The 25,997-nt window shown below is 58.0% G+C and overlaps 16 protein-coding genes across 16 annotated transcripts; 7 read left to right on the forward strand and 9 right to left on the reverse strand.

The window, feature by feature from the left end:
- Positions 1-57: 57 nt before the first annotated feature.
- BDY17DRAFT_252855 (uncharacterized protein) lies at positions 58-654 on the reverse strand (the record flags this gene model as incomplete). Its single annotated transcript, XM_033731293.1, has 1 exon — positions 58-654. One exon carries the CDS (start codon positions 652-654, stop codon positions 58-60), a length of 597 nt encoding a protein of 198 aa, XP_033588711.1.
- A 686-nt stretch (positions 655-1,340) lies between these two features.
- BDY17DRAFT_311712 (uncharacterized protein) lies at positions 1,341-2,507 on the forward strand (the record flags this gene model as incomplete). The annotated part of the gene is made up of 1 exon (XM_033735563.1): positions 1,341-2,507. One exon carries the CDS (start codon positions 1,341-1,343, stop codon positions 2,505-2,507), a length of 1,167 nt encoding a protein of 388 aa, XP_033588712.1.
- Positions 2,421-4,229, forward strand: BDY17DRAFT_300370 (uncharacterized protein). Its single transcript, XM_033734048.1, has 4 exons — positions 2,421-3,064; positions 3,116-3,228; positions 3,283-3,552; positions 3,613-4,229. Exons 1-4 carry the CDS (start codon positions 2,758-2,760, stop codon positions 3,886-3,888), a joined length of 966 nt encoding a protein of 321 aa, XP_033588713.1. The 5' UTR covers positions 2,421-2,757; the 3' UTR covers positions 3,889-4,229.
- A 355-nt stretch (positions 4,230-4,584) lies between these two features.
- On the forward strand, positions 4,585-5,121 carry BDY17DRAFT_252589 (uncharacterized protein; the record flags this gene model as incomplete). The annotated part of the gene is made up of 1 exon (XM_033731266.1): positions 4,585-5,121. A coding segment is annotated over one exon (537 nt), but the record flags the coding sequence as incomplete, so codon positions are not given.
- On the forward strand, positions 5,122-7,125 carry BDY17DRAFT_253069 (major facilitator superfamily domain-containing protein; the record flags this gene model as incomplete). The annotated part of the gene is made up of 2 exons (XM_033731312.1): positions 5,122-5,743; positions 6,161-7,125. 2 exons carry the CDS (start codon positions 5,122-5,124, stop codon positions 7,123-7,125), a joined length of 1,587 nt encoding a protein of 528 aa, XP_033588715.1.
- Positions 7,126-7,946: 821 nt separating this feature from the next.
- On the reverse strand, positions 7,947-8,626 carry BDY17DRAFT_178323 (uncharacterized protein). Its single transcript, XM_033729885.1, has one exon. It carries the CDS (start codon positions 8,475-8,477, stop codon positions 8,028-8,030), a length of 450 nt encoding a protein of 149 aa, XP_033588716.1. The 5' UTR covers positions 8,478-8,626; the 3' UTR covers positions 7,947-8,027.
- Positions 8,627-9,225: 599 nt separating this feature from the next.
- Positions 9,226-10,115, reverse strand: BDY17DRAFT_347360 (uncharacterized protein; the record flags this gene model as incomplete). The annotated part of the gene is made up of 2 exons (XM_033738126.1): positions 9,226-9,321; positions 9,384-10,115. The coding sequence occupies 2 exons, from the start codon at positions 10,113-10,115 to the stop codon at positions 9,226-9,228; spliced, it is 828 nt and encodes a 275-aa protein (XP_033588717.1).
- Positions 10,116-11,879: 1,764 nt separating this feature from the next.
- Positions 11,880-12,468, reverse strand: BDY17DRAFT_317719 (Phox homologous domain-containing protein; the record flags this gene model as incomplete). The annotated part of the gene is made up of 2 exons (XM_033736128.1): positions 11,880-12,239; positions 12,295-12,468. 2 exons carry the CDS (start codon positions 12,466-12,468, stop codon positions 11,880-11,882), a joined length of 534 nt encoding a protein of 177 aa, XP_033588718.1.
- Positions 12,469-13,019: 551 nt separating this feature from the next.
- On the reverse strand, positions 13,020-13,889 carry BDY17DRAFT_300381 (Rpp20 subunit of nuclear RNase MRP and P-domain-containing protein; the record flags this gene model as incomplete). The annotated part of the gene is made up of 2 exons (XM_033734049.1): positions 13,744-13,889; positions 13,020-13,687 (listed from the first exon to the last, which is right to left on the reverse strand). Exons 1-2 carry the CDS (start codon positions 13,820-13,822, stop codon positions 13,023-13,025), a joined length of 744 nt encoding a protein of 247 aa, XP_033588719.1. The 5' UTR covers positions 13,823-13,889.
- Positions 13,890-14,032: 143 nt separating this feature from the next.
- Positions 14,033-14,749, forward strand: BDY17DRAFT_317720 (uncharacterized protein; the record flags this gene model as incomplete). The annotated part of the gene is made up of 2 exons (XM_033736129.1): positions 14,033-14,629; positions 14,696-14,749. The coding sequence occupies 2 exons, from the start codon at positions 14,033-14,035 to the stop codon at positions 14,747-14,749; spliced, it is 651 nt and encodes a 216-aa protein (XP_033588720.1).
- A 218-nt stretch (positions 14,750-14,967) lies between these two features.
- On the forward strand, positions 14,968-15,701 carry BDY17DRAFT_325637 (uncharacterized protein; the record flags this gene model as incomplete). Its single annotated transcript, XM_033737387.1, has 3 exons — positions 14,968-14,999; positions 15,058-15,490; positions 15,555-15,701. The coding sequence occupies 3 exons, from the start codon at positions 14,968-14,970 to the stop codon at positions 15,699-15,701; spliced, it is 612 nt and encodes a 203-aa protein (XP_033588721.1).
- A 185-nt stretch (positions 15,702-15,886) lies between these two features.
- Positions 15,887-16,876, reverse strand: BDY17DRAFT_252508 (U3-containing 90S pre-ribosomal complex subunit-domain containing protein; the record flags this gene model as incomplete). Its single annotated transcript, XM_033731262.1, has 3 exons — positions 15,887-16,068; positions 16,130-16,471; positions 16,546-16,876. 3 exons carry the CDS (start codon positions 16,874-16,876, stop codon positions 15,887-15,889), a joined length of 855 nt encoding a protein of 284 aa, XP_033588722.1.
- Positions 16,877-17,386: 510 nt separating this feature from the next.
- BDY17DRAFT_311719 (uncharacterized protein) lies at positions 17,387-18,585 on the reverse strand (the record flags this gene model as incomplete). Its single annotated transcript, XM_033735564.1, has 5 exons — positions 17,387-17,542; positions 17,593-17,734; positions 17,791-18,375; positions 18,435-18,492; positions 18,555-18,585. 5 exons carry the CDS (start codon positions 18,583-18,585, stop codon positions 17,387-17,389), a joined length of 972 nt encoding a protein of 323 aa, XP_033588723.1.
- Positions 18,586-20,747: 2,162 nt separating this feature from the next.
- BDY17DRAFT_178451 (carbonic anhydrase) lies at positions 20,748-21,607 on the forward strand. Its single transcript, XM_033729886.1, has 5 exons — positions 20,748-20,878; positions 20,933-20,989; positions 21,061-21,174; positions 21,235-21,343; positions 21,405-21,607. Exons 1-5 carry the CDS (start codon positions 20,821-20,823, stop codon positions 21,544-21,546), a joined length of 480 nt encoding a protein of 159 aa, XP_033588724.1. The 5' UTR covers positions 20,748-20,820; the 3' UTR covers positions 21,547-21,607.
- Positions 21,608-21,667: 60 nt separating this feature from the next.
- BDY17DRAFT_311721 (uncharacterized protein) lies at positions 21,668-23,570 on the reverse strand (the record flags this gene model as incomplete). The annotated part of the gene is made up of 2 exons (XM_033735565.1): positions 21,668-23,475; positions 23,531-23,570. The coding sequence occupies 2 exons, from the start codon at positions 23,568-23,570 to the stop codon at positions 21,668-21,670; spliced, it is 1,848 nt and encodes a 615-aa protein (XP_033588725.1).
- Positions 23,571-23,781: 211 nt separating this feature from the next.
- BDY17DRAFT_317723 (Squalene/phytoene synthase-domain-containing protein) lies at positions 23,782-25,666 on the reverse strand (the record flags this gene model as incomplete). The annotated part of the gene is made up of 3 exons (XM_033736130.1): positions 23,782-25,209; positions 25,231-25,582; positions 25,644-25,666. 3 exons carry the CDS (start codon positions 25,664-25,666, stop codon positions 23,782-23,784), a joined length of 1,803 nt encoding a protein of 600 aa, XP_033588726.1.
- Between the last annotated feature and the right edge of the window lie 331 nt (positions 25,667-25,997).

The raw sequence follows: 25,997 nt of genomic DNA on the forward strand, positions 1-25,997 counted from the left end.
AGTTTTGTATCTTACACGTCGACTAGAAGAGAGCAGAGTCTTCAATGAGATCTCTGCTCATCTCCCTCTCTTCTCGTCTTCCTTCCGTTTCCTCTCAATCTCCGCCACCTTCTCCACCACGCTCTCCCGCAGATTCCCCTGCCCATCTTTCCGCGCCAACACTTCCGCAATCCACCCCTCAATCTCGCGATTCGCCTCCGAGTCCTCGCTATACCCCTCCTGCCGCCGAACCACCTCCCGCATGTCCTCCACATCCGCAATGTCAAAGTACTTCATAGCCCCGCCAATGCCCAGCATCGCCACACTGAAGACATTCAAGGTGGCATACCCAAGCGCTTGCACCGCTTCCAGCGAACCATCAACCTTCGACTCCGCCGCCGCCGCACCGCCTTCCGCGGACAAGGCTGTCTGCGCGAGTTTGCGTCCGACCGCGCGCCGCGTGACGATCATCGAGAGGAGGGTGAAGGCGAGACCGCCGAAGAGAAGGCCATTTTGTCGCCTTACTCGATCCGCTTGGCTGAGGCGCGGAGGTTTCAGGACCACGAGTCGAGGCTGCTCATCTTCGTTCGCTGTTCCCGGCTGCGAGGGCGACGACAGTGCCTGGCGCTGTTGACGCAGGTCACCGGGCGCGAGGTATTTGTCCCACCAAGACATCCATACAGGCTGTGCAGGCGTATTGGAGGGTGTAGGTAGATCGGTAGCAGTGGAGTAGTTCGTAGACAGTAGAGGCATTCTGCCATGGGGAAATTTATTAAGAGCTCGCTGACATAAGTCGCGGCGGCACGAGCGCGAGCTGAGAGCCTCGTCAATGCGCGACGTCGAGTCTCCACCTCCCTTCCCTCCTACCTCATCACAACCGCCATCCACCTCACCTCCATACTCCGAAGCAGCGTCGAAGTGATCGCAATCCGTGGCCGAGCCTTCATCCCATCCTATCGTCGAGCCTTGCACGTGTCAGCCGTAAATCAAGAGAGGGGATCTTGGACTCGGAGCGCGGGGAGAGCCAACTTATACCATACCTGTTACTGTTTCACAAGGAAGATTCGGGCATTGCTGTGTTTACATCTGCGTGCTTTGTGGTTATCATTGTACCTCTCGAACGAATTGTACGTATAGCGCAGGTCTGCTACGTTATCGGGGTAGCAAATCATGGGTTCACTGTACGATAGCTTGGAGCACACAATGGCTAATTGCATGTACGAGGGTTACAGTGAGCTGTCGCAACTCGGCGCCAGGAAGCGTTCACGTCGTGTCCATTAGCAGCGGTGGTCGAGGGGGATTACAACTAACTTGACTTCATTCAAATTGTGCAGCTCACGTAGCACGATCACCCCTCCATCATGTCTGCTGACGACGATCTCTTCGACATCGACATCTACGGCGAGCAGGAGGAGAAGAAGGAGCAGCAGCTGGAAGCAGAGCACACTCAGCCCGTGGAGGATAGCGACGATCTCATCTTTGACGACAACGACGACGGGGCTGAACTTCCTCCACAACCGAGCGAACAAGAGAAAGCCGCCGAGCCTGCGATAGAAGAGCCGCCCAGCGAATATGCCAAAGTAGCTCATGAAGCAACGTTGCCTGAAGCAACACCACAACAGGGCACCAAGCGCAAAGCCGAATCAGAACCCCAAGAATCCGACTCCACATCCAACAAGCGACCTGCATTACAAAACGGACATTCAGAACCAGACACCCGACCCGTCGACCCAGGCGCAACAGCGACAATCAGACTAGACGAGCTGAACTGGTGGACCACGGAAGAAGACCTTCGCGCCTTTTGCGCGCAAGCGGGCGTCGAGAGTGAGCTTCGAGAGGTCACGTTCGGAGAGCACAAGATCAACGGCAAGAGCCGCGGGGAGGCGTACATGGAATTTGCATCTCCGCAGGCCGCCACCGCTGTGAAAAGGGAGGTGGAGGCCGCCAACAAACTCGCATCGACTGCTGCCCCGGCCAAGAAGGGTGATTTTGGCGTTTTCTTTGCACCCGTGGGATCCTCATTCCGTACCGGGCCGACTGCTGGCGCGGGTGCTGGCAAGTTCAACGCGCAACAGAACGCGGGCGGTGGACGAGGCGGGGCGTACAACCAGAGCTACAACAACCAGCAGCGAGGCAACTACGGCGGGCGGGGCGGCTTCAATCCCAATAACCGCGGCGGCTTCCACCAGAATCAGCCTTTCAATCGCATGGGTCAGCAGCAGAACATGTGGAACGGACAGGGCGGCGGAAACATGAACGGCGGCATGAACGGCGGCATGAACGGCGGCATGAACGCAAACATGGGCGCCTTTGCTGGCGGAGGATACGCTGGAAATCCGATGATGGGCATGATGGCGGGATTTGGCGGGATGGGCGGCATGAACAACATGATGGGAGGGGGGATGGGGATGGGGAACATGGGGATGATGAACCAAGGCCGGGGAGGGATGATGGGAGGCGGGATGAATGGTATGATGGGAAGGGGAAGGGGATGGAACGGTGGGCCGGGGTATGGAGGTGGGCAGTGATTATGGCGATGAATGGCAACGGAGTTGTGAAAGAGCAGCCTTTGCGGAATCGCCAAACGGGAATACCCCCGGCCGCGGAGCGCGTTGGAACCCATCAGCACGACGGCAAAGAAACCCAAAAAGTCACATTCGCGGCGGCCGCCAGTCTGCTAGGTCGGTCATGTTATTTCGAAGCGACCAGAACTGAGCATGCACCGTAGTGGTCACGTGTTCAGCCGTGCTGGATCGCACCTTCCTCGCTCGCGGCCGGATGATGACATGTTGGCGCACATCTGGCCTCCTGAAGATTAGACCTCATTTCCCACTGGACGCACAGAGGCATAGACGAGGGAGAATGCAGAGCATCATCCATCTTCAACCCAACAACATCGCCTTGGAAGCATTCACACTCGTTCATCCTGCAACCCCATCGTTCCTCGTTCTCTTCATCGCACTGTCATCATCCCTTGTCAATACCGACTTCTACCTAACAATGGCCGGCCGAGGACTCGCGTTCTGGCTGCCTATCTTGCTCCTCACCGTTCTGCTCAAGCCCATGCTTGTCCAAGGCGTCACTGGTGAGTGTCGAGCCTCCCACCTCCGGCAGGACTTTCACTAACCCGCAACAGACTGCACGGGCAAGTGCTGGATCAAAGCCATCACCACTGCTGCCCGCGGAGTGTGTGCCGAGCCCATCTCCGGTCTGGCGGAATGCATCTGCAACGGGCCCACTTACTACGCTGTATGTCCCACGAGACTCTCTTCCGCGACCGGACAATCTGCTCACAGTGCGTAGATCTTCATGAAATGCGACGCCAAGTGCAAGAAGTGCGGTGACTGGGATGGCCTCGCGCCTTACCAGCTCTGTGGCTCGCAAGTCCCGCTCCAGCCTGTGCCTATGTTCAGCAATGTTCCTGCTCGACGCGACGCGGTGTCTGCCCATGAGGCTGAAGTCGCCCTCGCTGCTCGTCCGACTGATCGTCCCTTCATCGGGTGGTGCGGTCCGCCCGGGTCGCCTTGCTTTATCGAGGATTCCATCAATGTCGACGTTGATAAGCATGATGATGTGGGTGTACATCATCCACAGTTCATGGGAACATTGAGCTAACGCAAAATGTCCCTACAGATCGCTCCTGCTGCCTTCGACTGGGTCGGAGAAGACGATACACCATTCGCAGCGCCAGTCATCGAGGACGGCCCGATTGCTAGTGCGGTCATGGCGGTCCCGTCACTCTGTACGGCGTCAAACGGCGGACAGACCAGCTGCGCTATGTCAATTGTTCCCAGCGCTACAGCAAAGACGCCTGAGTTGGTTGCCTCTTCGGCGGAAGCGATGGCAGATGCACGCATGGTCTTTACAGCTGCTGTGGTTATGTTTGATGTGGTGTTGATGCTCCTCTGAGCTGGGCTTGGGAGAGTCGGCTAGGACTGACGAGACGTTTTCTGGATTCATGTTGCTTGAGGCAAGGTGAAGCATTGGGAGTTGATTCGGGTTGATAGCGGATTCGAGAAGTAAGATTCGTGATCGCTTTTGACCTTCTCACCTTTCTACCATTTTTTTCCAAGGCCGTGGCTGTTCATATGCAAGGCCAAAATAGCTTTCCGTACGCTGTTATTATTGCTTCATGATGGAATGATGGGATGAAGTCGAAGGGTGGAGACGAGCGATTGTCAGTCGACCGATGCGGGGATCCAACCAACAGCAGTGGAGCCAATGGAATGGGAAGAGTTGCGCACCTCGCATCATCCATCTCACCGATTTGCCATCTTTCCACCACAATTCACTATGGCAGGAGACTCTGATCTGCTCCCTCGGGTTCCCTAGTCGCATCACGCCAAGGATCGAGTCGACGAGGTCGCGGTCAATCAACATCTACAGAACCTCCCTCAGTCGTCTGCGCGCTGCGTGGACATAGTCCGCTTGTCCTCACTCCGACCTTGAAAGAGATGGTTAGAGAACTTGCGCGAGCGTTTTCTCACTGTTCCTACCGACTGCGTCTCGATGTTGTCTTTGTTCTCTTGGCGCTTGGCTCAAGCGGACAATAAGACTCGATCATAGACCCGGACGCAAGTCAGCACAGGACTCGTCAACATGCCTATGGAGGAGATCGAGCTCAGCAACAATGATGCGGACGCGCATCGGCAGCCTACACATGGCGACGGAGAGAGCGGACGAGCAAAGAGGAGGGTGGACTGGAGATCGATGTTGGGAAGCAGGAAGAACACCAGCGGGAACCCGAGCAACCGCACTTCCATGTCGGATCCTGAGCACCAGACGCACAAGAAGCCCGCCAAATGGAGCATGGGCATGTTGAACGACCGGGAGACCGACGAAGTCCCAGGATCCGTCCTGCTCTTGTCCGAAGTGTCGGAGTACAATGCGCCTCTGGGCCTCGATCTGAACCCTGCGCGGATGTCTGCTTCTTCGCTCCCTTCGCCATATCTCACTTCCTCGCATCGGAGCTCCTTTTTCCGCAGACGCCCGCCGGTGCCGGAGAAGAAGCGCACGGCAGATGGCAAAATCATTCTGGAGCCTCAGCCCGATGACTCGCTGAACGATCCCTTGAATTGGAGAGTCTGGCGTCGCAACCTCGCGCTGGGTTCGCTGGGCTTCTACTGCATGGTCGGCGGCGGCATGACTCCCATCCTCGCCGCCGGCTTCAACGAAGTCGCGACGCAATTTGACGTTCCGGAGCCAAGGGTCGCTTTGACTACAGGATTGTACATGCTGGGCCTTGGCATCGGGAGTGCCATCCTCTCCCCCACTGCTATTCTTTACGGCAAGCGACCGGTATATCTCTGCGCCGCGATCTGCTTCATCCTGACGTCCGTCTGGTGTGCGCTGTCCCCTGACTTTCCCAGCCTGGTGATCGCTCGAGTATTCATGGGCATCGCCGTTTCTTCCGTGGAGTGTCTGCCCTCCGCAACGGTGGCGGAGATCTTCTTCCTACACGAGAAGGCCTATCGCCTGGGCATCTACACCTTGCTGCTCTTGGGAGGGAAGAACTTGGTGCCTCTGGTCAGTGCAGTCATCATACAGAGTCTGGACTGGCGCTGGGTCTTCTGGATTGTTGCAATGGTCGTTGGGCTTTGCTTCGTCCTGCTCTTCTTCTTCGTCCCCGAGACCTTCTGGGACCGCGCGCCGAGACCGCGGAAGCATGGCCTGCGCCGCTTCTCCAGCTTACAAGGCGCCTTTCGCAGGGACTCAGTCCCTCGCAGTCCCGATGCGGCCAAGAAGGCGGAGAAAAGCGGGCAAAGTAAAGAAGATGCAGTTGTCAAACCCGGAATGCGGACCTGGCCGAAAGAGTCGGCCCTTCTACGGATTCCCACCGACGAGCTTTTCGCCAATTACGGACCCTACCCTTGGACGGCGGTTCAGCAGAACTCGAAGCGCTCCAAACGCGTGGCTCAGAAGATACACGATAGATGCTGGAAAGCGGGAGAGAGGGAATGGAATGCACGTCAAGCGGCCGGCACCCTGGATCAATCGACTGGCATCTCTGGGATATACGAAATTCTTCATGAGAGGGCGGCAAGGAAATATAACGAGCCTGTATTGACCGACAGTCAAGAGAAGGCTGGAAGAGCAGCAGGTCGAGCAGAGGTGTCATTTCAACTAGAGAAGGAGTCGAAAACTGCCACCGCTCCAGCCGAAGCACCACGCCCACCTGAAGCTGACCGCGATGTTTCACCTATCGATTTGTCTCCCAACGACACGACGCAAAACAACGAATACTTTACCGAACCTCCGCTAACTCGTGACGCGACCTCGAACGGTCCCTCGGCCATGCCCGAGCTCTCAGCGGTCGTCAGCGATCCAGAGCAACAACAATTGGCACCAGTCCCCTCCCTCAACCCGTACACCGAATCCCGCCGCGAACAACCCGAACTAGGCTTCGTACAGTCCCTCCGCCCCTACGCCGGCCGACTGACAAAAGACCGCTGGCTGCGCGTCGCCATCCGCCCCTTCATCCTCTACACCTACCCCAGCATCCTCTGGAGCGCGCTCGTCTACTCCCTCTCCGTCGGCTGGCTCATCGTGCTCTCCGAATCCGTCTCGACCATCTACGAGCACCGCGACACGTACAACTTCAACTCCCTGCAAACCGGCCTGGTGTACATCTCGCCCTTCGTCGGCGGCATCCTCGGCACCGTCGTCGCGGGCAAAGTCTCGGACCGCATCGTGCGCTTCCTCTCGCGCCGCAACGGCGGCGTCTACGAGCCCGAGTTTCGCCTCGTCATGGGCCTGCCCATTGCCATCTTCACCACCATCGGCCTCATGGGCTACGGCTGGAGCGCCGCCGAGCGGGATCTGTGGATTGTGCCGACGGTGTTCTTTGGCTTCATTTCTTTCGGGTGCACGCTGGGGTCTACGACGGCGATTACGTTTGCCGTCGACTCGTATCGGCAGTATGCAGGCGAGGCGCTGGTGACGCTGAATTTCAGTAAGAACATCTTTCATGGGTTGGTGTTTTCGCTCTTTTTCAATCGGTGGTTGGATGCGGACGGGTCGCGGACGGTGTTTATTGCGCTGGGAGGCATTCAGATGGCGTGTCTGCTGACGACCATTCCGATGTATATTTATGGGAAACGCGCGCGGATGTGGACGGTCAGGTGTAATCGGATGGAGAGGTTTTGAATGGGGTATTTGGGATGGCGCTGGGGTTTGATTTCGTTGGGACCCTGGCGTTTCGGGGCTTCGGTGTAATGGTGATATCCATGGGGGAGATCTGAGGATCGTTTCAACGAAGGATCTAGACGGTTACTTCAAAAGCAATAGAGCGGAAGAGATAGATTCACACAATGATGAACGAGAGGGGGTTGATGAGCTGCAAGGAACTCGATGCGTGCCTTCCTACCGGCTTCGCTGGTCAACGCGTGTTGTTCACAGACATGAGGAGGTCATGTCCATCGCGATTTGGCCGGCCGTTCTAGCGGACTGTTTCAATCGATGGTCGATGAAGGGCTGTCGTCGTCAAGGTGCAGCCTTCTCGCCGTCACATCCCTGTCGCAAGGACAGAACTGTGGAAAGACGCGTGCTTCGTGGACTTGGTCGCGTAAGGGTATTTAGAGCCTTTCGCCCTCGTAAGTGACTGCCAGTCTCTTGACGCGGCTTCAGAACTTCGCATCGACTTGGGGATCTCGAGAGAGGGAGAAAGCGAAGTGGGTTGTGGGTCGCTGAGTGGTGGTTTGGTCAAGGTGGACCTCGAAATGGTTAAAGCTTGTGTGGCTCCGAGCTTTGCTCGCTCCGTCCGCACTTTATTCCTTTGCTCCCACAACCAAGTTGGCTGCACATCAACTGCTCTCGACGACTCGTCTCCTTCACGCCCGAATATAAGCCAGTACTCGTGCACGAAGCATCGCCAACGATCCAAGTAACAAGCCAAAGCCGGAGGACTGCGCAGCGGAGGAACCATGCCCTGGAGCAGCGTATGCCCGCTCTCGACCCCAAACGCGAGCCCATCGATCTGTCACGGACGGCCTCGCTGATCCTCCTAAGATGTCACTCATTCCAGCCGACGGCTTCCCAGGAAGCTGACGCTATGCGTACTGGCATGGCAATCGGATGAGCGCATCCACCGCGTCTTGCTCTGATCTCCTGTCTCTCGTCACCTGTGATGGCAGCGTCTTTCGGTCTCGATACCGCAGGCAGAGACTGCGGCACCGCATTGCCGCCTCACCTCGTCCGACTGAGAAGAAAATGACATCTAGACGCGTCAAGTTCCGCGGCTCTCCAATTCGACTCTCGCCGCCAAATTCAACCCATCTGAACCTCGAGTGAGTTCCTTTCTCTATCTCTTTACAATTCTTCAAGCAAAAGACAAGACAGCTCGTATTCTCTTGGCACCAAGATGCCGAAGAAATGCATATCACGCCGGCGGCCACGAGCACCATCCCACTAGGATCGAGCATACCCGAAACGACCTCGACCTTCACTTGCCCGGCGTGAACAGCAGGTCTTGCACTGAGAGCCCACCGCTTGGCCGCCATGGGGAAAAAGAAAAAACCAAAGAACCAGAGGCCCTGTATTCGGCACACATCATATACACCGCCCAGCAAGCACGAAGGAATTTGCCATCAGCAAGCCAACCCAGCCCTCCGGGCGAACCGGATTGTCTCGCGCTGAATCGTCTTCCAGACAAACCGTTCGGCATGGAGTCTGGCGGGAGATTCAGCTTACCGAATAAAGAGATGTGGCGGATGGCCGGCGAAACCATTCGACGTTTCAGTCTGCTCAGATTCCCGGGGTACCGCTGTTTTGCTGATCTCTGGCGCGAAGGTCTGCCTGCATGTCGAATCTCTGGAACGAATCTTTGGGCGATGCTGAGATTCGTATCAGCAAGAGGATCAAGAAGCTGGTCTGGACGTTAGAGAAGAATCACCTAGACGGCTCGCCCAAATGGAAGCTCTCATATGCCATGCTCGGTATGCTGCCAGGATGGTATGGGGAGGAAGGCTGAGCAGCAATTCTGGCCATTGGAGAACAGCCGACTGAACTGGCCGGCTGATATGGAAGACCCCTTGAAGGCCATGGCCGCCCGGGCAGTTATACAACGTTACGAGAGCAGGAGAGGGAAGAAACGCGAGAGGAGAAGGAGAACATGGGCGAGGAGCAGCGGACCAAAACAACCATCGTTCGATTACTGGGGACTCGCCGGTAAGGCAAGTCCCCTCTACTCTACACCGGCCACCCAGGCCCCGACAAAACACCACCACCAACGCCCAACGCCAACGAAAGCTAGGAGGCGTGGCAGATCCACTCCACCCGCACCCGACGCCCGAAGACGAAGATCTCCTCTCCGTTCTCCCACGCATCCTTGGCGTGGCGGCGGCGCTGCCTGAATGTCAGTTCTCCTGCGGTGAATCTGGACGATGAGGGCGGGTAGATCAACTTACAGTGTATTGGACGATGGCGTAGGGACGGAGACCCCTCATGTTGCCACTGAAGACGTGCACGTAGCACTCCCCGAAGAACCCGAACTCCTCCTCCACCGCCAGGGCCAGGATGCCCTTGTCGATGTCGTTCGGAAGGTTGCCGACCATGATGCGCGCGCGATGGGAGTAGCGTTTCTGGGCGTCCATGAGGGCGCGGTAGGCGGCGGTGTTGTTGGGGGTGGCTTGGGTGACGGCGTTCTTCCCCAGGGCAGCGACGCGAGCCGCGAGATCGTCCACCACCACTCCCTTCGTCTGGTCGTCTTCTGCATCTCCGGATGCTTCGTCGCTGGATTGCTCTGCCGTGTTGGTGGAGCCTGTGTGGGTGAGGTCGGGGGTGGGAGCCCTGGCCGTGTAGTTGAACGCCTGGCGGGCGAAGGGAGGAGGGCGGATCCAGCGGAGGATGGTCTCGTTGCTGACACCGGACTTGGCCAGGAAGTCGGCGTACCTCATGCGGGCGTACGTTGGCTGGCGATTGAAGACCGGCGGGGCCCCGAGGAAGCTGTAGGCGATGAAGTCGGACGGCAGCTGGGTGGGAGCGGAGGCCGGGCGGTCGATTTCCATGCCGAACAGGTGGGGGTGCTGTTGGAGCAGGAGAGGCAAGCGGCGTTCCTTCACCGGACTGGCATTGGTGTCGATGCGGATGGGGCTGCTCGGAGGGGTGCGAGGTGGGGAGTAGGTGAGATTGGGATCCATGACGGCGATGATGTGGTGACGAGGAAGATGATGGAGTGGAAGCTGGAAGCTGGAGGATGGATGAGCTGTACGCTGGTACAGAAGAGAGAGGTATGTTTGCTGGGAGGAGGAAGAGGAGGAACAGGAAAAAGGGGCGAGCTGACGGTGGGAAAAAGGGAATGCCAAGCCGTCTCGCAACACCCGTGACCACTTCGCCGGCCAATGGCATCCTCCTGGCCTGCCGGATTGGGAAAGAACGCGTCCCCCTCTCATCTGGCACGACAACCTCCACCACAAAAGATGGGAGATTTTGGTACGAGGAAGATAAGGCGGCTTGTGGCATCTTCAGCGTCCAAGAATCGGCGCAAGATATGTCCTGGTCGTGGAGTTCTTTATCATCGGAGGTAAGCCGGAGCCAGTGAAGGCGTGCGGACAGGAACTCTCGCTTCAGCGGGCAGCCTTCAACAGATGCAGCGCTGCTCAACACGTCGGGGGCTCTCCATACGCGCGTTGGAGCTTAGTATGTGGCTCTACAAGGTGCAGGATGTCGAGCAGACGACATTGCCCTCGTGCTTGCTGTCTTGTGGGCAAGCAAGCACCGCGTCAGCCCCTTTTAGCAAGCTCCCTGCGCGTGCCAGCCGCACCTACAAACACGACATGAACATGAGCCTCGACAATGAGCGAGAGAGGAGGATACGTTTGCTTATCTCCTGAGGAAGCAGATCAGACGCGTCTTCAACCGTCTCATACCTTCACCAGCCCAAAAGCAGCCTCAGCACCACCTCCAGCACGCATTTCTCCATCGCACGCCTTCATCACGCTTGTGCGAGCAGACATCGTATTGCAGACAAGGCAAGAGGTAAGAGAACAGGGGTAGGCAATACCTGATATCATTACATTCAAGCCTGAGACTCGTGATGAAGCGCAGTAATTTTCAGTATACACAGCAAGAACAGACGAGGACTGCCCAACTTTGGTCTTTACTCAAGTCATACATGTATGTGATTCTCATTCCTGTGCTTCAACTACCCTACACAAGCTTTCACGGTTCTGGGCTCATGGCAAGATGCCAGGACCTCTTCCAATCCGTTAGCCGCTCGTCAGCCTTCCCAGAGTCTACCCTGACCCCCTCCCTCGCCTCGTCCCCCAACGAGGTGAGTTGCTCCTGCTCCCGAGTCATCGCAGACACCACCTCGTCCACTCGCATAGAGGGAGGGCAAACCCCAGAGCTTCAAGAGCACGCTGTCCATATATGCGTCCACCCGTCGCTGCCGTGGACAGCCAAGACGAGAGCGCGAAGCCCGTGTGCAGCATGCCGGGCCCTGAGCACCAAATCTGCAACTCTGTTCCACGCGGTTGGAAGCCAATGGAGTTACCGCAACCAATTTGGCGGGGGCGTAGCCTGTTAGAACAGCGAGGTTACCATGATGCACAAGAGCAAACAAGGAAAGGGAGGATCAGATTCGAATGAGCATGGAGGGGGGATTCCAAGGAGTCTGCGGAGAACACCTACTACGTACATTTTGATCTTGCCGTCTGATGCAGACAAGTAGCGGGTTTCGGGCTTCAAGGCCGCTCTTTCTCCCCGTACGCCAGACTCCTGCGCAGAGAAAGAGAGATGTCAGACTGGATTCTTTTTCATTATCATGATAACGATTCGCTTTGCGAAACAAATGCCCTCACAAACACGCCCTTCTCACCCGCAATGCACCGCACACCCAAAGCAACCACCAACACGAACGCACGCAAAAGCGAAGCAAGGGAAGGAAAAGGGGAAGATCATTACTACCAAGCATTCCGATCCCAATTCGGATCCTGCACGAAACCCCCCAACACCCTTGACCCCGTCTGCAGCAGCGGATGGCCGACGACGATCTTGAGGAAGCGCTCGAGCCCGCGCCGCCGCTCCTCAATCACCCCGTCGTCGAAGCGGTTGAGGTACACCTTGCCCGGCAGCGGGGGGATGGAGACGCGCGCGCTCTCGCGCTCCAGCAGGTCGCGGAAGACTTCGAAGTCGGAGTAGCGGCGGCGCACCTCGGAGCGGCGCAGTTTGAAGGCGGGGATGTTGGTGCTGAGGCGGATGAGGTAGGTGGTGTAGCGCGAGCTGGGGGAGGAGGTGGGTTGGTGGGTTTGCGGGTCGGTGACCTGGGAGAGGGGATTAGTTGCTGCGTGCGGGGGAGAGGGGTTCTGTCTTGCTCACTTCGATCTCGAGAAAGTTCTCGGGCACGCCGTAGATTTCTTCAAAGCTTTGGGCGTGCGGCTGGTTGCCGGTGTTGGCGAAGCCGGTGGGCAGCTGCCATTGTCTCGATTGGTCGTGCGGGCCGGGCGCGCCGTGTTGCTGCTGCGGCTCTTGACGTGGTTCTATTCGCTGCATTGTGTGGGAGAGGGTGGGACGGGAAGTGTGGCGGTGATGGAGCCCAGCTGGGGGGAGGGCGAGACGCTGTGAGGGTTCGGAAGTGGAGGATGAGAGGAGACGGAGGGTCGCGTGCTGCCGGAGCTGAGTGCGTGTGTGTGGGTGGTGGGGGTGGGAAGGGAAAATGATTGAGTTGCCTGAGCTGAAGCGGCGGGGCCTCTTCTGAGCGTTTCCGTCAGCTCACGTGGAGAGTGGGGCGCACGCCGTGGGAGGTGGGGCAAACCCAATCGGGCTGATTAATGCGACGCCGGTGAATGGACGCTGCGGATGTTGAAGCCATACCCTCGCCAAGGGAAAACAACCTGGGGCATACCAAGTCTGAGACCATACTCAATATGTCAACATGTTGTTTCGGATACGAAGGACGGGTCCACGGGGGTACGCCTCGCGTAAGATGTTCTTGGAAACTACAGATGGAGAAAGCATAACATGTTGGACATGATTATAACAAGGCTATGGCGAATAATTCATTGGGTATCTCTGAAAAAGAAGGGCAGGCCATTCCTCGAGGTGCGTTATTGTAAGCTCACCGCCACCTCCAACACGCTTGTATACCGGATCCTCGTCTCCGGTATCTCCTCTGTATCCTTCCCCGCCTTGATCGCCGCTTTGGGCTCTGCGTGTGGCACTTGTGGTGTCTCGTTTTGGTCCGTCGCCATCGAATCCAGGGCAATGCCGCCCCCGTTCTTGTCGGCACCGTGGTTGTCTTCATGATCGTCCTCCCCAACAACGACCTTCCCACTCGGCTGCAACACGATATCATCCACAGCCCCCACACTCCCCGTCCTTAACCGCACCCTATACCCCTCCCTCTGCTGAAACCACAAGCCCAACTCCATGACCTTTTGAATCGCCTTACCAGTCCCTTTCATCACCACCTCCTCCCCTCCACCCCCATCCTCCACCCTCCGCCTCTTCCGCTTCGACTCCAGCGTCTCGGCAATCTCGAGAATCTCATCCGGCGCGCCTCCCCGTTTCCGTTTGCCGGAGTTCTGCTTCGCGAGTGTGGTAGCGGATTGGATGAGGCGCTTGTCGGAGAGCCGGAGGAGTTTCTCCACGCGCTTGACGGCGGAGAGGAAGGGGGTTTTGGTGGAGATGTAGACGACTTTCGGGTGATGGGCGTTGGAGTACTGGGAGGGGAGGGGCGGGTGGAGGAGAGGGCGTTTGTGCACGGCGGCATCTGTCATGTCGTCAGATCCATTGTTCTGTAATCTTGGGGAGTGCAGCATCTCGTACTGGCTGGCAGTCGGGCGAGCTTCTCGGGTCTGCGTTTTGCTGTGCCGCTTTCGCTCTCTTTGCGTTGCGTATTCGCCATTCTTCCTCGTTCACTCCTAAAGCATGGGTCGCAACTGCCAATGAATTGTGTATTGCAACTCGTGAGGTGGGAAGTGGATTGGAGAGAGATTGTGACGAAACAGAGGTCAAGCTTCAGCGGGTACCTGCATGCATCCCCACCAACCCAATCAAGAAGCTACAACAACGCCACCCTTCAACCTCCTCCTGCACTCCACTCCAACATCAAGAAATGAAACTACACCACCTCCATCTCCCCAACCTCACGACCTACGCCCACGCCTCCGCCCTGCAAAGCACGCTCGTCGCCCGCCTCCTCGCCCACAAAGCCAATCCCACAACCCCACCTCCACCCCCAGCTATCATCACCGCCCAATTCCACCCCGTCTACACCTGCGGCCGGCGCGAGGTGGGCACAATCACCCCACAGCAACTCGCGCACCTCACAGCCCCCACACCCCACGGCCAAGCCGACTTCCACGAAGCCCTGCGCGGCGGGCAAACCACTTTCCACGGCCCAGGCCAGCTGACCGCTTACCCCATCTTCGACCTCCGCCGCCACGCCCTCACCGCCCGCTGCTACGTGCACTTCCTCGAAGCCTGCGTTATGCGCACGTGTGCGCGGTACAGCGTGGAGACGCGGCGGACGCAGAACCCGGGCGTGTGGACGGATGAGGAGCACAAGATTTGTGCGGTGGGGGTGCATCTGAGGCGGAATGTGAGTAGTCATGGGGTTGGGTTGAATGTGATGACGGATATGGGGTGGTTTGAGAGGATTCAGGCTTGTGGGCTGGAGGGGAAGAAGACGACGAGTTTGCTGCTGCAGGGGGTGGAGGGGATAGAGGTGGAGGAGGTGGGGAGGGTGTTTGTCGAAACGATGGCGGAGGGGTTGCAGGGAGTAGAGGGCGTGGAGGAGATTGAGGAGGGCGATCTGGAACTTGACCCTTGACTCGCTCCGTGTCGATGTGCTTGTGACTCCGAGAGTGGAGGTGGAGCGAATTGCTGACCATTCGCTCGCCTCTCCACGCCTGCCGCCAGAGCGAAATCCCATGGTAGCTGGACGGGCACTACAGTTCGCTCGATGGCACTACTTATTGATGGTGTCCGTCCCCCTCCCACTGGGCCATCCCTCGCAACCACAAGATCTACATCCATCTTCGCAGCACCATGGCAAACAACGTACACATTATGCGCAAACGGTACGAACACCACCTCTCCCCCCAACCTCATCTCAGCCCACTAACAATCCCATCCCAGCCTCCGCTCCAGCATCTCCAAATCCATCAAAAAGCTCCGCACCTCTCTCTCCTCGAACCCCTCATTCCGCCGCCCGAGCAACAAAGGCAAACAGCCGCAATACGACCTCCCCCAACAAGACCGCACCAACAGCGCCTCCACCACCTCCACGACATCGTGGTGCTCCCCCTACCCTCGCGCCGACAGTTGCACGCCTTCTCCCATCGCCTGCAGGTGCGGCAGCGTCGCGCCCGGCTCGCCGTGTCGCTGCTCCGCCTCACAGTGCACCTGGACGCTACAGGCTACCTCTTCCGTGCGGCCTCCGGGACTGGGCGAACCGGGTCCTTCAGACTGGATGGAGAGAGGTACGTTTACTTTGCGGTGGAACGAGAGTGAGGAAGAGGTGCTGAGGACGAGGGGGTCGTCGGTGGACGAGGGCGATGTGTGGTGGCGGGTATGTTGATATTCATTCTTCCTTGCTGATTTGGAGCCTCTTTGCTGATGCTGTGGTGGGACAGGCTTATCCGCGCCGCGAGTTGAGGGTGGTCAACCATGGGAGAAATGATACTGCGTCGCTGTCGTCGTATCACACTTGTCCCGTCCCTGCTGAGCCCATGAGGCCGACGGTGAGGCTTGTGCCGCAGCGTGCGGAGGTGGTGGCGTGATGAGAGACGGATACGATCGAAGCGCAAGGCCGATGGACTCTGCCGCCTGCAAAGTTTGTATGTACCTTACGTAGCACACATTTGTTGTATAGGGCCTTCAGCCCGGCACGATGTAAATGATCAGACGCACTGAACGCGCTCGATATCATGCGCAATCATCGTAGTCGCAGCATGTACTGCATACCTCAAAAGAACAACAGATCGATTCTGCCACTTCTCCCGCTATACCTCGCCTTCAACTCCGGCCGAGTCAGTAGCGAAATCAGCGGGACCAGCGTCTCCTTCATGTCCAGCATGCCGCGCTTCTTCAGATCGATATGCGACGCATCAATCACAATCCTCTCCAGACTCACTGCAGACAAAGCGCCTATGACCACCCAAAAGATTAGCGCAAGATTCCAGAAACACTCGAAGACACTGGTGCTCACCATCCTCCAACAAATCAATCACCCGCTGCGGCGTCCCAACCCCAATCCCAATCCGACAGCTCCGCGTCCTCTCCACCGCTTCCTGAAGCTTGATATGCTTCGCAAACAGCTTCGCCACCAGCGCATCCTTGGACTGGAACTTGCGCAGCGCTCGAGCGAGCTCTGCCGCGCGCAGCCCCGCGCCCGCTATCACGAGCGTGTGCGGATGCCCATTTTCCGCCGGCGCGGTGCGGAGCCCTTGCTTCCGCTTCTTGGAGCCGGCGAAGTGCTCGAGGAAGTCCGGGAGGTGGTCGATGGTCCGCGGGGACGAAGAGTAGGCGGTTGTGTCGTGGATTGCTTTTTCTGCAGTCGCAACAGTCAGCACCTAGCAATCCAAGTAATCCAGAATCACAATTCCAAACGACAATCTGCCATACCAGGAAGATGCAAATCCTCCATTTCCACCAAACTCAGCTCCGGCCGGAAGCGGCGCGTGCGCTGCGCAAGATGGTCGGCCAGCAGCCCGCCATCCATGCGCGCGACGGCCAGATTCACGCCCAGCTCTGCATCCAGCGCCGCGTCGTCGATGTCCTTTGGTTTCTTGAGTTTGCGCCTTTTGGCGGAGGGTTTGGCGGCGGCGGCGTCCTTTGGTTGCGGCTCGCTGCCGCCCTGCTTCCGTTTGCGCTTTTGGGTTGGGTTGCGCTGTGAGGTGGAGGAGTCCGAGAGGGACTCGAGGAGGGGTTCGCCTCTGGCTTCTGAGTCGGACATGTTCACTTTGCGGAGTTGGGTGTTGAAGGGGTGTATTTGTGTGAAGGTGGTTAAAATTGATGCCGTAGCCCTGCGTGGTTGAAAAACTATGGGCAGGGTTTTGCTTAGTTAAGGCGATTGGTGCCAGCGGCTGTGGCTTGCAACTGCATGCGCGGGGGGTTCCTTGCCCTATCTTAACCCGACTTCATCTGCCTGTACGTTTCACTACACGAACACGCCCAAAAGACATGCACCTTTCCACGAACAAATAATGAATAAAAGCAGAGACACTGTGCATATGGTACCACCATATCACGCATTATGTTATTACTCTTCGCTCATCGTATGCTAAAGCAGAGTTGGTATCTTGAGTCTACGCCCCCAAACTCCGGGTATTACGAGATGCTTATGCAATCACACAACTTCCACCCATCACCTCCTGGACGATGCTCAAGGGATGAACTCTTCCCAATCACAGATACCACCACCGCCGCCGAGAGATGCATCAGCACATCAGGTTGGTTGTAGCACTTAGACGGTCTGAGTGCCCGGCTGCGCGTGATGGTGGCCATTGGTAGCATCGACACCGCTCGTGCCGCTGACGCCGGTGGACACGCCGGTGGTGTCGTCGACGCCATTGGTGCCGTTGGTCCCGCGGCCTTCCTTGTGGTGCTTCTCGTCACGGATCTGTAGTTTTGTCAGCGACGACTCCATCGATGGGAGGATGGGAAACGTACAGCATGGTCGTCACCGGTGTAGTCCCTGATCTCAATGCCCAAGCGGCTGGGCTCGATGCCGCGATGGCCCCAGATGAGGAGGGCGCCGAAAACGGGCTTGGCGAAGAGGTCGAGGATGCCGTAGAAGACGGCCTCGGAATCACTGTTGCTAAGTGTTAGTACTTGCAATGAATGAGAGGGTGTAGGCGGTGTACGCACGGAGAGATGATGTTGCCGCCCTCGCACAAACCCCAGGCAATGGGGTACAAGATCCACAAAAAGGTCGTCAGGGCGCCGCAATAGAGGAAGGCACGGCCGACGTCTTCACCCAACACACGGGCGTGCTTGCGCGCGTCCCAGGCGAGGTTGTAGACAATGTATGCCAGCGCGACGCAGCCGAAGCAGAAGTAGCCCCACTTGTACGACGACTTGACGAGGGCGCCGACGAGGCCGGTGACAACCATGATCTCGTCGACGAGGATGACGAACATGAGCGTGGGTGTGGGCATGGCGGCGGTGAGGAGCAGGTCGAGCAGGAGCAGCGGAGTGGTGATGAACCAGTCGATGTAGCGCACGTAGAAGATCTCGCGGTTCACGCCGTGCACAATGGGGTTGGCGCGGCGGAACTCGACGTCGATGGGCGTCCAGCCGAGATTGGAGGCCATGGAGAAGTAGGCGATGGCGGCGACCATGGTGATGGCGGCGGTGATGTAATGGAAGAGGCGGTGCGTGCGGGGCTTGGTGAGGCCGAGGCCAATGAAGGCAAACGTCGCGCAGGTCATCACCGCGCATACCGTCCAGTACCTGAGGAGGGAGGTCAGCGGGGGTTTGAAGGTGATTATGGTTGTGAGGGGCTGTCTTACCAGTCGGAGCCGCGGACGGTGATGGCAATGTCGACGTGCTTGCCATTTTGAGTGTTGGCTGCAAACGAGCGTCAGTGAACCTCTCTCACGACATTTGACGGTAGGTTTGGGCAGACTCACTGTTCACGTTCAAAGCTTGGTTGCCGCTCATGATGGCGGTGGAGGGCAGGGGCGTGTTGGACGGAGTGAGCGGTTCACGGAGACGAGGTGATGAATGACAGCAATGAGAGAGGAGAAGGGTGAAGTAAGGAAAGCGGGAGTTTTGAGCTGGCATTCCACATGCATGACGTCTCAAAGTCACAAGCCTGACACAAGCCTGACGTCCGCCCGGACGGCAACAGCCTCCTGCACCCTAGCTTACCGGCCAATCAACGGCGAACCTCATCCCGTTTGCGCTTCGGAGATAGTAGCTTGAGCGCGTTTGGTAAAGCAGACTCTCGATAATTGTGGCCCAGAGGCGGGATGGAGCAGAGCCGGGGGGTTGTTGTCGTCACACAAACGTCGCTTGCCGCAATCTCACTGCACGAAGACTTTTGGCCGTTGGTCTTGCGGGCAGGTGATACAGCAATGACGCTAGCAGGCCGGAGAAGCAAGAGAGGATAAGGATGGCGAGCGTGATTTGCATGGTGCACCCCGGTTCCATATCACGCGCCACGGGCTCGAGGCAGTAAGCTTTCGCGCCTGCGGCAACGATTCTCGGCGCGGATCTTGGCTGGTCCTGTAGATCACATCTGCGTCTCGCCCATGTCTCATTACGCAGCGATGACGCCGTGATTTGGATTTGGAAATTTTGGGCTGGACCGGACTTGGACCAGAGATAGACCCGAGTTGGACGCCAGTCTCCTTGCGGAAGACCTGCACGCGACCGGCGCGATTGATTAATTCACTGCAGAAAGTACTCGCTCGAGCGTCGGGCGGAGGAGGAATTAAGACATGACGTCCGGGAGGGATGAAGTCGTCTCAGACTTTCGCGCCGCCCCGCAGTGGCTCGGTGGCTGGGCGATCCGGTGCAGATCGGGGCTTCGGAGACACCACCGCTTCCCCCTCCTGCTGGCAAGTCGAGACGGCGTGAGGTGAAGACCAAGCACTTTCCCATACGGCCCAGCCAAGGCGGCACGATTGCGGCAGGACCTGCTGTCCGCCTCGTTGAGAAGCGGGACATGACGGACTATCAACGTCATCAGCTCGTCCTATCACTTTTATGGATCCTGGCTGCTCGCGCGCGCGGTTGACGCCGCACGGCGACCACTTATTCGGCCTGATACGTTTGCCACCTTGATCGTGGGACTTCGATTGTCGGGAATGTCAGTCGTATCGATGGAAAAGCAGGCGTTGCTATCCATGGCGTACTTCGAATCGGGCGAAATGCTCACGCGGTCTGGCCCGCTTGACAGCCGCAGCCATCCGGTGCCTGACAGCCTGACCGCGGGGGAAGTACGTCAGTGTAGATACACGTTCACCCGCATGCCAGCCTTGGCGGCATAGTGAGCGAAGGGGGGCGCAAACTGGATCCTGGACTGGATGACAAGCACTTACTGGATACGCCGTGCAGACCGGCATCTGCTCGGCTCTTCTGAAGCTCCAGCATACGAGGACGGCTCGATGCCGATGCTTAGCTACGCGCTTAGTAAGGATTTGTTGCGCCGGACATGAGGGCGGGGCAGGTGTTTCAAGTCATCAACGCCCTACACCATCCACCTTACCCACCCAAGCACGTGGGTGGTGCACGATAAGCCGCCTGCATCGCTGCTTGCCGCGCGAGTGAGTAAGCATCGCTGATCACATGCATCACCCCGAGCACCAGAGCATATGCGAGCACCGAAAGGCTGCGCGCTGATGAGTAAGGTGGTTAGGACGCTTCGTTTCACCGAGCGCAGCAATGCTGTGGAGCACTTCACGCCCAGCGCTCTTCACACGCCGACAAAGGATGACTGAGATGTTAGGTGAGCGGGTCTTGCTCTTCACGCGCCGTCGTCCATGCCCGCCTGAGAACTCCCGACATCAGTCATTTGTACTCATGTGTTGCCAAGAATGCCCTTGAGAGGAAAGTACTTATAGCCTCTTTCATCGTCTTTCTGTCCTTTCTTCCTCCTTTCAAACACACGCCGTCCGCAATCCGCAGAAGAAATAGCGTTCAAAGTCCAACCGTCCCTTTTACTAGCCTCAAATCCCCCTACCTTCCGCATCCGGAACCGTGCAGCAAGGCTGCCGAGCCATCAAGGTCGCCACATTATTAGACGACACTCTGGAAATCAACCAGGATGTCCGGAAAAGAATACCTCCAAGGGCTCATCGAGCGCAACAAGTATCGGCCCCACCTGCTCCCACCCAGCACTCCTCTACACATACTAAGCCTCGCAGCACCGCCTCGCAATCATGGTATCCCATGCCGCACATCGACGACATGAAGAACATGGATCTGGGCAGTGGCGTGACAATCATCAGTACGAGCTCGCACGTAAGCATGTGCATAGACTCCCTCGCTGACTCAACCTCAGTCACGTGCGCCGATCCGCGCGCCAACCCAGCCACCTATCTCGGCCTGAACCCAGGAGGTCAGTTGCAGTCACCATCCCACCCCACTGCTCGGAAGCGCAGCCCTCTAACAGCGCCACGGCGAGAACAGAGTGCCCCACCATCCGCAACGCAGGCGGCCGCGTCACCCCCGAGGTCTTCACGAGCCTCGAGCTCATCAGCGCCGTCATGCCCGTCGGCATGCTGGTGTTGATTCACCACACTGGTGCGCGCCCCACTACCATTTCCATGATGTCGTCTGTACTAACGTGTGTCGGACGCACAGACTGCGGCGGCCTGTACGTCACGGACGACGACGTCCGCTCCGCGCTGTCGGAGCGCAACCCGGAGCACAAAGACGGCATCAAGGACAAGACGTGGCATTCGTACAAAAAGTGAGCCTAGCACTCGTCTACAATACACATCCTCGCTGACTGTGGTGATGCTTCCTTCTAGCATCGGAATGGACCAGAGCATCAAAGACGACGTGGCGAAGCTGAAGGCGTGGAAGTTTTTGCCCAAGGGCGCGGCGGTGGCGGGGTACGTGATCGACATTAAGACGGGGCAGTTGAGGAATGTGGTCGAGCCGAACTTTTGAGGCGTAGATTGAGAGGGCAAGTTGGCGGGGTATATAGATGAGAGGTCGCTATATGGAAATGTCGATTGAGATGTCGTTGCCATGATTCGTTGATCTACACATATATGCGGATGTTTAGCGTTCATCTATATAACAAGCTCATCACGACACCGACAAGCCACAACAATACCACACAACACGCCCACTTCACCCACTCATCCCTCCACGTCGGCGCCTCGACACTATCCAGCGCTCCCGTCCTCCGCTTCACCTCAGCCCCCTCCTTCTCCCAAGGAACCTCCATCCCGCAATCCTCCAGCACCTGCGCAGCAACCAGTCTTGCCCCCGCAAGACAAATCGGCACCCCCGTACCGGGATGACTACTCGCGCCAACCATATACAATCCCCTCACACTCCTCTCCGCCTCCGACCGAACCGCATCCTCCAAAGTCTGCGCGACGGTCCCCAGCGCTCCACCCCCGAAAACACCATCCAACCTTCCCGGCCGACGAGCGCGCGTTCCAGGCCGAAAGCAAAGGACGTTGAAGAAGCTGTGCGAGAGGCCGAGGATGGCGCCGCGGTCGAGGTTGAAGCGCGTGCGCCAGGACTGCGGGTCGTTGGTTTGCTCGGTGGTGATGAGCGGGGCGAGGTCGGCGCCGGTGCGGGTGCGGATGGTGGCGAGGATGGTTTTGCGGGCGAGGGCGATCATGGCGGGCCAGTCTTGTTGGGGGGTGGGTTTGAGGCCGGTGCTGTTGGTGGGGGAGGCTTGGTTGATGTCGCCGTTGACTTGGGCTTGGTTGGGGGTGAGGGGTTGCGAGGATGAGGCTATGAGATGGCCGACGGGGACGAGTACGACGATGCTGTCTTTTCCTGCGGGCGCGGCGGAGGGGTCTACGCGGCTGGGAACGTTGACGTAGAAGCTTGGCTTGGCGGGGATGAGGTGTTTTTTGAAGATGCTGTCGAAGGACTCTTTGTATTCGTCGGCGAGGAAGATGTTGTGCGCCTCCAGCTCTGGCACGGTGCGGGACAGGCCCCAGTAGAAGCTGATGCTCGAGCACGATGCCGGTCGATCGGACAAGGCTCGCGCGTACGATGATTGTGGGAGGAGGTGGTTGTAAGCGTAGACCAAGTCCGAGTTGTTCACCACCACATCCGCTTTCAGCGTCTCGCCGGACTGTAGTTCCACGCCAGTCGCCCGGGAGCCATCCTCTGAGAGCAAAATCTTTGACACGGGCGTGTTCATCCGATACACCACGCCTAACCGCTCGCCGATCTCCACCAGAGTCTGTACAATACGGTGGAAACCACCCACAGGATACCAGATGCCCTCTGCGAGCTCCGTATACTGCAACAAGCTGTACGTCCCCGGGGCGTCGAAAGGCGACATGCCCATATACATGCTGCCAAACGTGAAGACGCGGCGCAGCCTCTCGGTGCGAAAATAGCGACTGGCGCGCGTCCAAATGGATTCAAAAGGATGCAGCGTGAGCAAATGCCGCAGAAAGCTCCAGCGCAGCATACTCCACAGCGACACGAAGTTCTTCAACAGCACATGCTCCACGCTCAACTCGTAGTGCGCATGCGACTCCTTCAAAAAGTCCAGGTACCGCAAATACCCGTCTTTCCCCTCCCACTTCTCCACCTCGCCCTTCATCGTCGCCAGGTCACTGCTGAGGCGGAAGCGCTCCCCATCGCCGAACCAGATGTTGTAGTTGGGCTCGCATTTGCGCAGCTGCAGGCCTTCGGCTTCGAGCGTGGTGTCGAGGTCGGAGAAGGTGCGGTGGAAGAGCGGGGGCAGCAGGAGGAGGGAGGGGCCTTGGTCGAAGCGGTGGCCGTCTTGGTGGATGAGGGAGCAGCGGCCGCCGGTGAAGGCGTTCTTTTCGAGGACGGTGACGTGGAAGCCGGCTTTGGCGAGGTGCGCTGCCGTCGAGACGCCGCCGACGCCGGCGCCTGTGGAGAGTCCATGTCAGTATGGGGAGGAGTGTGGGAGGTGGGGAGCACTCACCAATGACAATGGCAGTCTTCTGCCTGTCCTTACTGCTCATCGAAAGTGCGTGAAATAGATGAAGACATGCCGGGAAGTCTCGACTTCAAAAAGTATTGACGTCGAGGATCGGCGCCAACTTTCACATGCCAAAATCCGGGGAAAGCTTGGACCTGCATTCGGACATGAAGACGACAATGGCATGAGATGAACACTCCCTCCTCATACGGCGGTGATATATGGAATTTTAGAATATCTACAGCTATACAACACTACCGCCTCGGCCCATACAGGCGCTGCCAGGCGACGAGAATGCGTTTCCACCCCGGCACCGTCGCCCGCCCGTCCTTGACGACATATCCAGGGTTGCGCATCTCACGCGCAATCTGCATATAACTCTCCACCGCCACCCTCATCGGCGCCCGCGCACCGGGCGGGAGCTCTTCGATCGCGTCGACACTCTTCTCGTAGAACTCAAACGCCCGATCGAGTAGGCGGCTGCGGATAACCTCGACCTTGTGGAGGAAAAAGTCCGAGGGAGGCCTGGAGAGCTTAAGACCGACGATGAAAGTCTCGGCCGTCAGCTTTTCCTTCTTCAGCCAGCTGTTGGGGACGTAGCAGCGGCCAGCCAGCGCGTCGACCTTCAGATCGCGGGCGATGTTGGTGTACTGCAGGGCGATGCCCATGTCGTGCCCATCCGCCATCAGCACCTTTGCTTTCATCTCCGGAATGCCCGGATAGTGGAAGAGGACGAGCTGAATGCAGAGCAGGGCGACGGTCCCAGCCACGCGTGCACCGTACAGATCCAGGTCTCGCTCCGTTTTAATTTGGCCGGAGGGGTGGTATTTGTCGAATGCAAGATCCATCTCGAAGCCTTTGAGCAGTTCGTAGAGCGGCTCCTTGGCGAGATGGTTGGTCGGGAGCAACATCAGGCTGAGGCAGGTCTCCGGGGGAAACTGGTTCATCACGTACATTGTCGCCACGCCCCGGTTCACGTCGTTGGCCGGAATCGCCGTTCCGTCTCCGCCTTTGGTTCCGCCGCCATACGACAGATCGAGGTACTTTCGCAATTTCTGCACCCATTCCTTTGCTTCCGCGGGCGACTCTGCATTGTCGATCAGATCATCTGCCACTCGACAGAAGGAGTAGAGGAAGATCAAATCGATGCGCAGGCGACGCTGGAAGGTGCTGCTGGCCAGGTAGAAGCTTCTGCTCTTCTTTTGCAGGCGTTCAACGGACTGCTGCAGGCCAAGGACCCGGTCGTCATCGTATGCCCGGGCGGGTAGCAAGAGTGCCTTGAGCAACAAATTAGGCAAAGGAAGTTCATGGCGGCTCGGGAAATGGGCGGTGAAGATGTCGATGATGGCGACGGCATTGTCGAACGCCACCAGCCCAAAGACGATGAGGCAATTCGTAAGGAAGAAGAACAACGCCTCCTCCACCTCCAACCCCGGCCAAAGCGTCCATCCCGTCTTCGTCCCGGCCTCAATTACCCACGTCCCTCTCCGCAAGGCCAGGGTATCGACAATCCAGAGGTAGAGTGTGGGGAGAGCGATGGGGAGGAGGGTGCTGGTCCATGGGAGTTGCACAAGGAATTGATACGCCAGCGACCATAGTAAGACGAGAAACGGTACGGCCCAGATGAGGATAAGGCCCAAGTATGTGTGGGCGCCTCCATTTTGGACCCATCCCCAGCCTCTCTTGAACGAGAAGGCCAACACCAGGTGGCCCGCGATCTTGACAAACTTCCATTTGTCCCCCACCTTCTCCTTTACCAGATAGATGGGGTGGAGGAGAGGCTTGCTCAGTATTAGATACAGCAGGGTGGTGTTGAAGGTCTGGATGACGAAGAAGAAGATTTCCTCGAGGGGGATGTCGAAGAGAGTCGGGCCGAGGACGGCATTGGGGGGATATGACCAGACGCCGGTGCGGATGAGATAGCTATCCCATGGGATGGTGGAGAGGACGGCGATGGAGATGAGGAAGGCGATGCGGTACAGGTCGAGGCGGGTGCATAGTGGCGCGTAGACGGCTGACAGGAGGATGGCGGGCGGGATGGTGTATTTGAGGTGACTGGGGGTTATCAGCGCAGAGTTCTGGCGAGCTTCCTCTCCAAAGGCGGGAGAGAACATACACCAGAGCATAATCGAGCCCCATTCTTCCTTGCTCTCTCTTCGCCAGCTACAGAACTATGCGAGTGCTGTGGAATGAATGGAATAGGCGCACATGCACCAGAACCCACCAGTATGCTGGCGGTTTCGCGTCACACTCGCATCTTCCGCGTTGTGGACTGGTTCGGCGGGACGACAGGCCAGATCATGTGATTGCAGGCGAATCGAGCTCGAGGTGGCATGCACCAGATGCGGTCGTGGCGAAGGGAGGAGTGGAGCGGAGTGCTGGCCGCTTGTGCCGACTTGGAGAGTTGCCCGTTCCGTTCCTGCATTCGAGAATTGAAGGCGTTGGTCTCAGCGTCATCCATTGTTGCATG

This window comes from Neohortaea acidophila, assembly GCF_010093505.1.
Source record: "Neohortaea acidophila strain CBS 113389 unplaced genomic scaffold BDY17scaffold_7, whole genome shotgun sequence".
In the NCBI taxonomy this organism is placed as follows: Eukaryota; Fungi; Ascomycota; class Dothideomycetes; order Mycosphaerellales; family Teratosphaeriaceae; genus Neohortaea; species Neohortaea acidophila.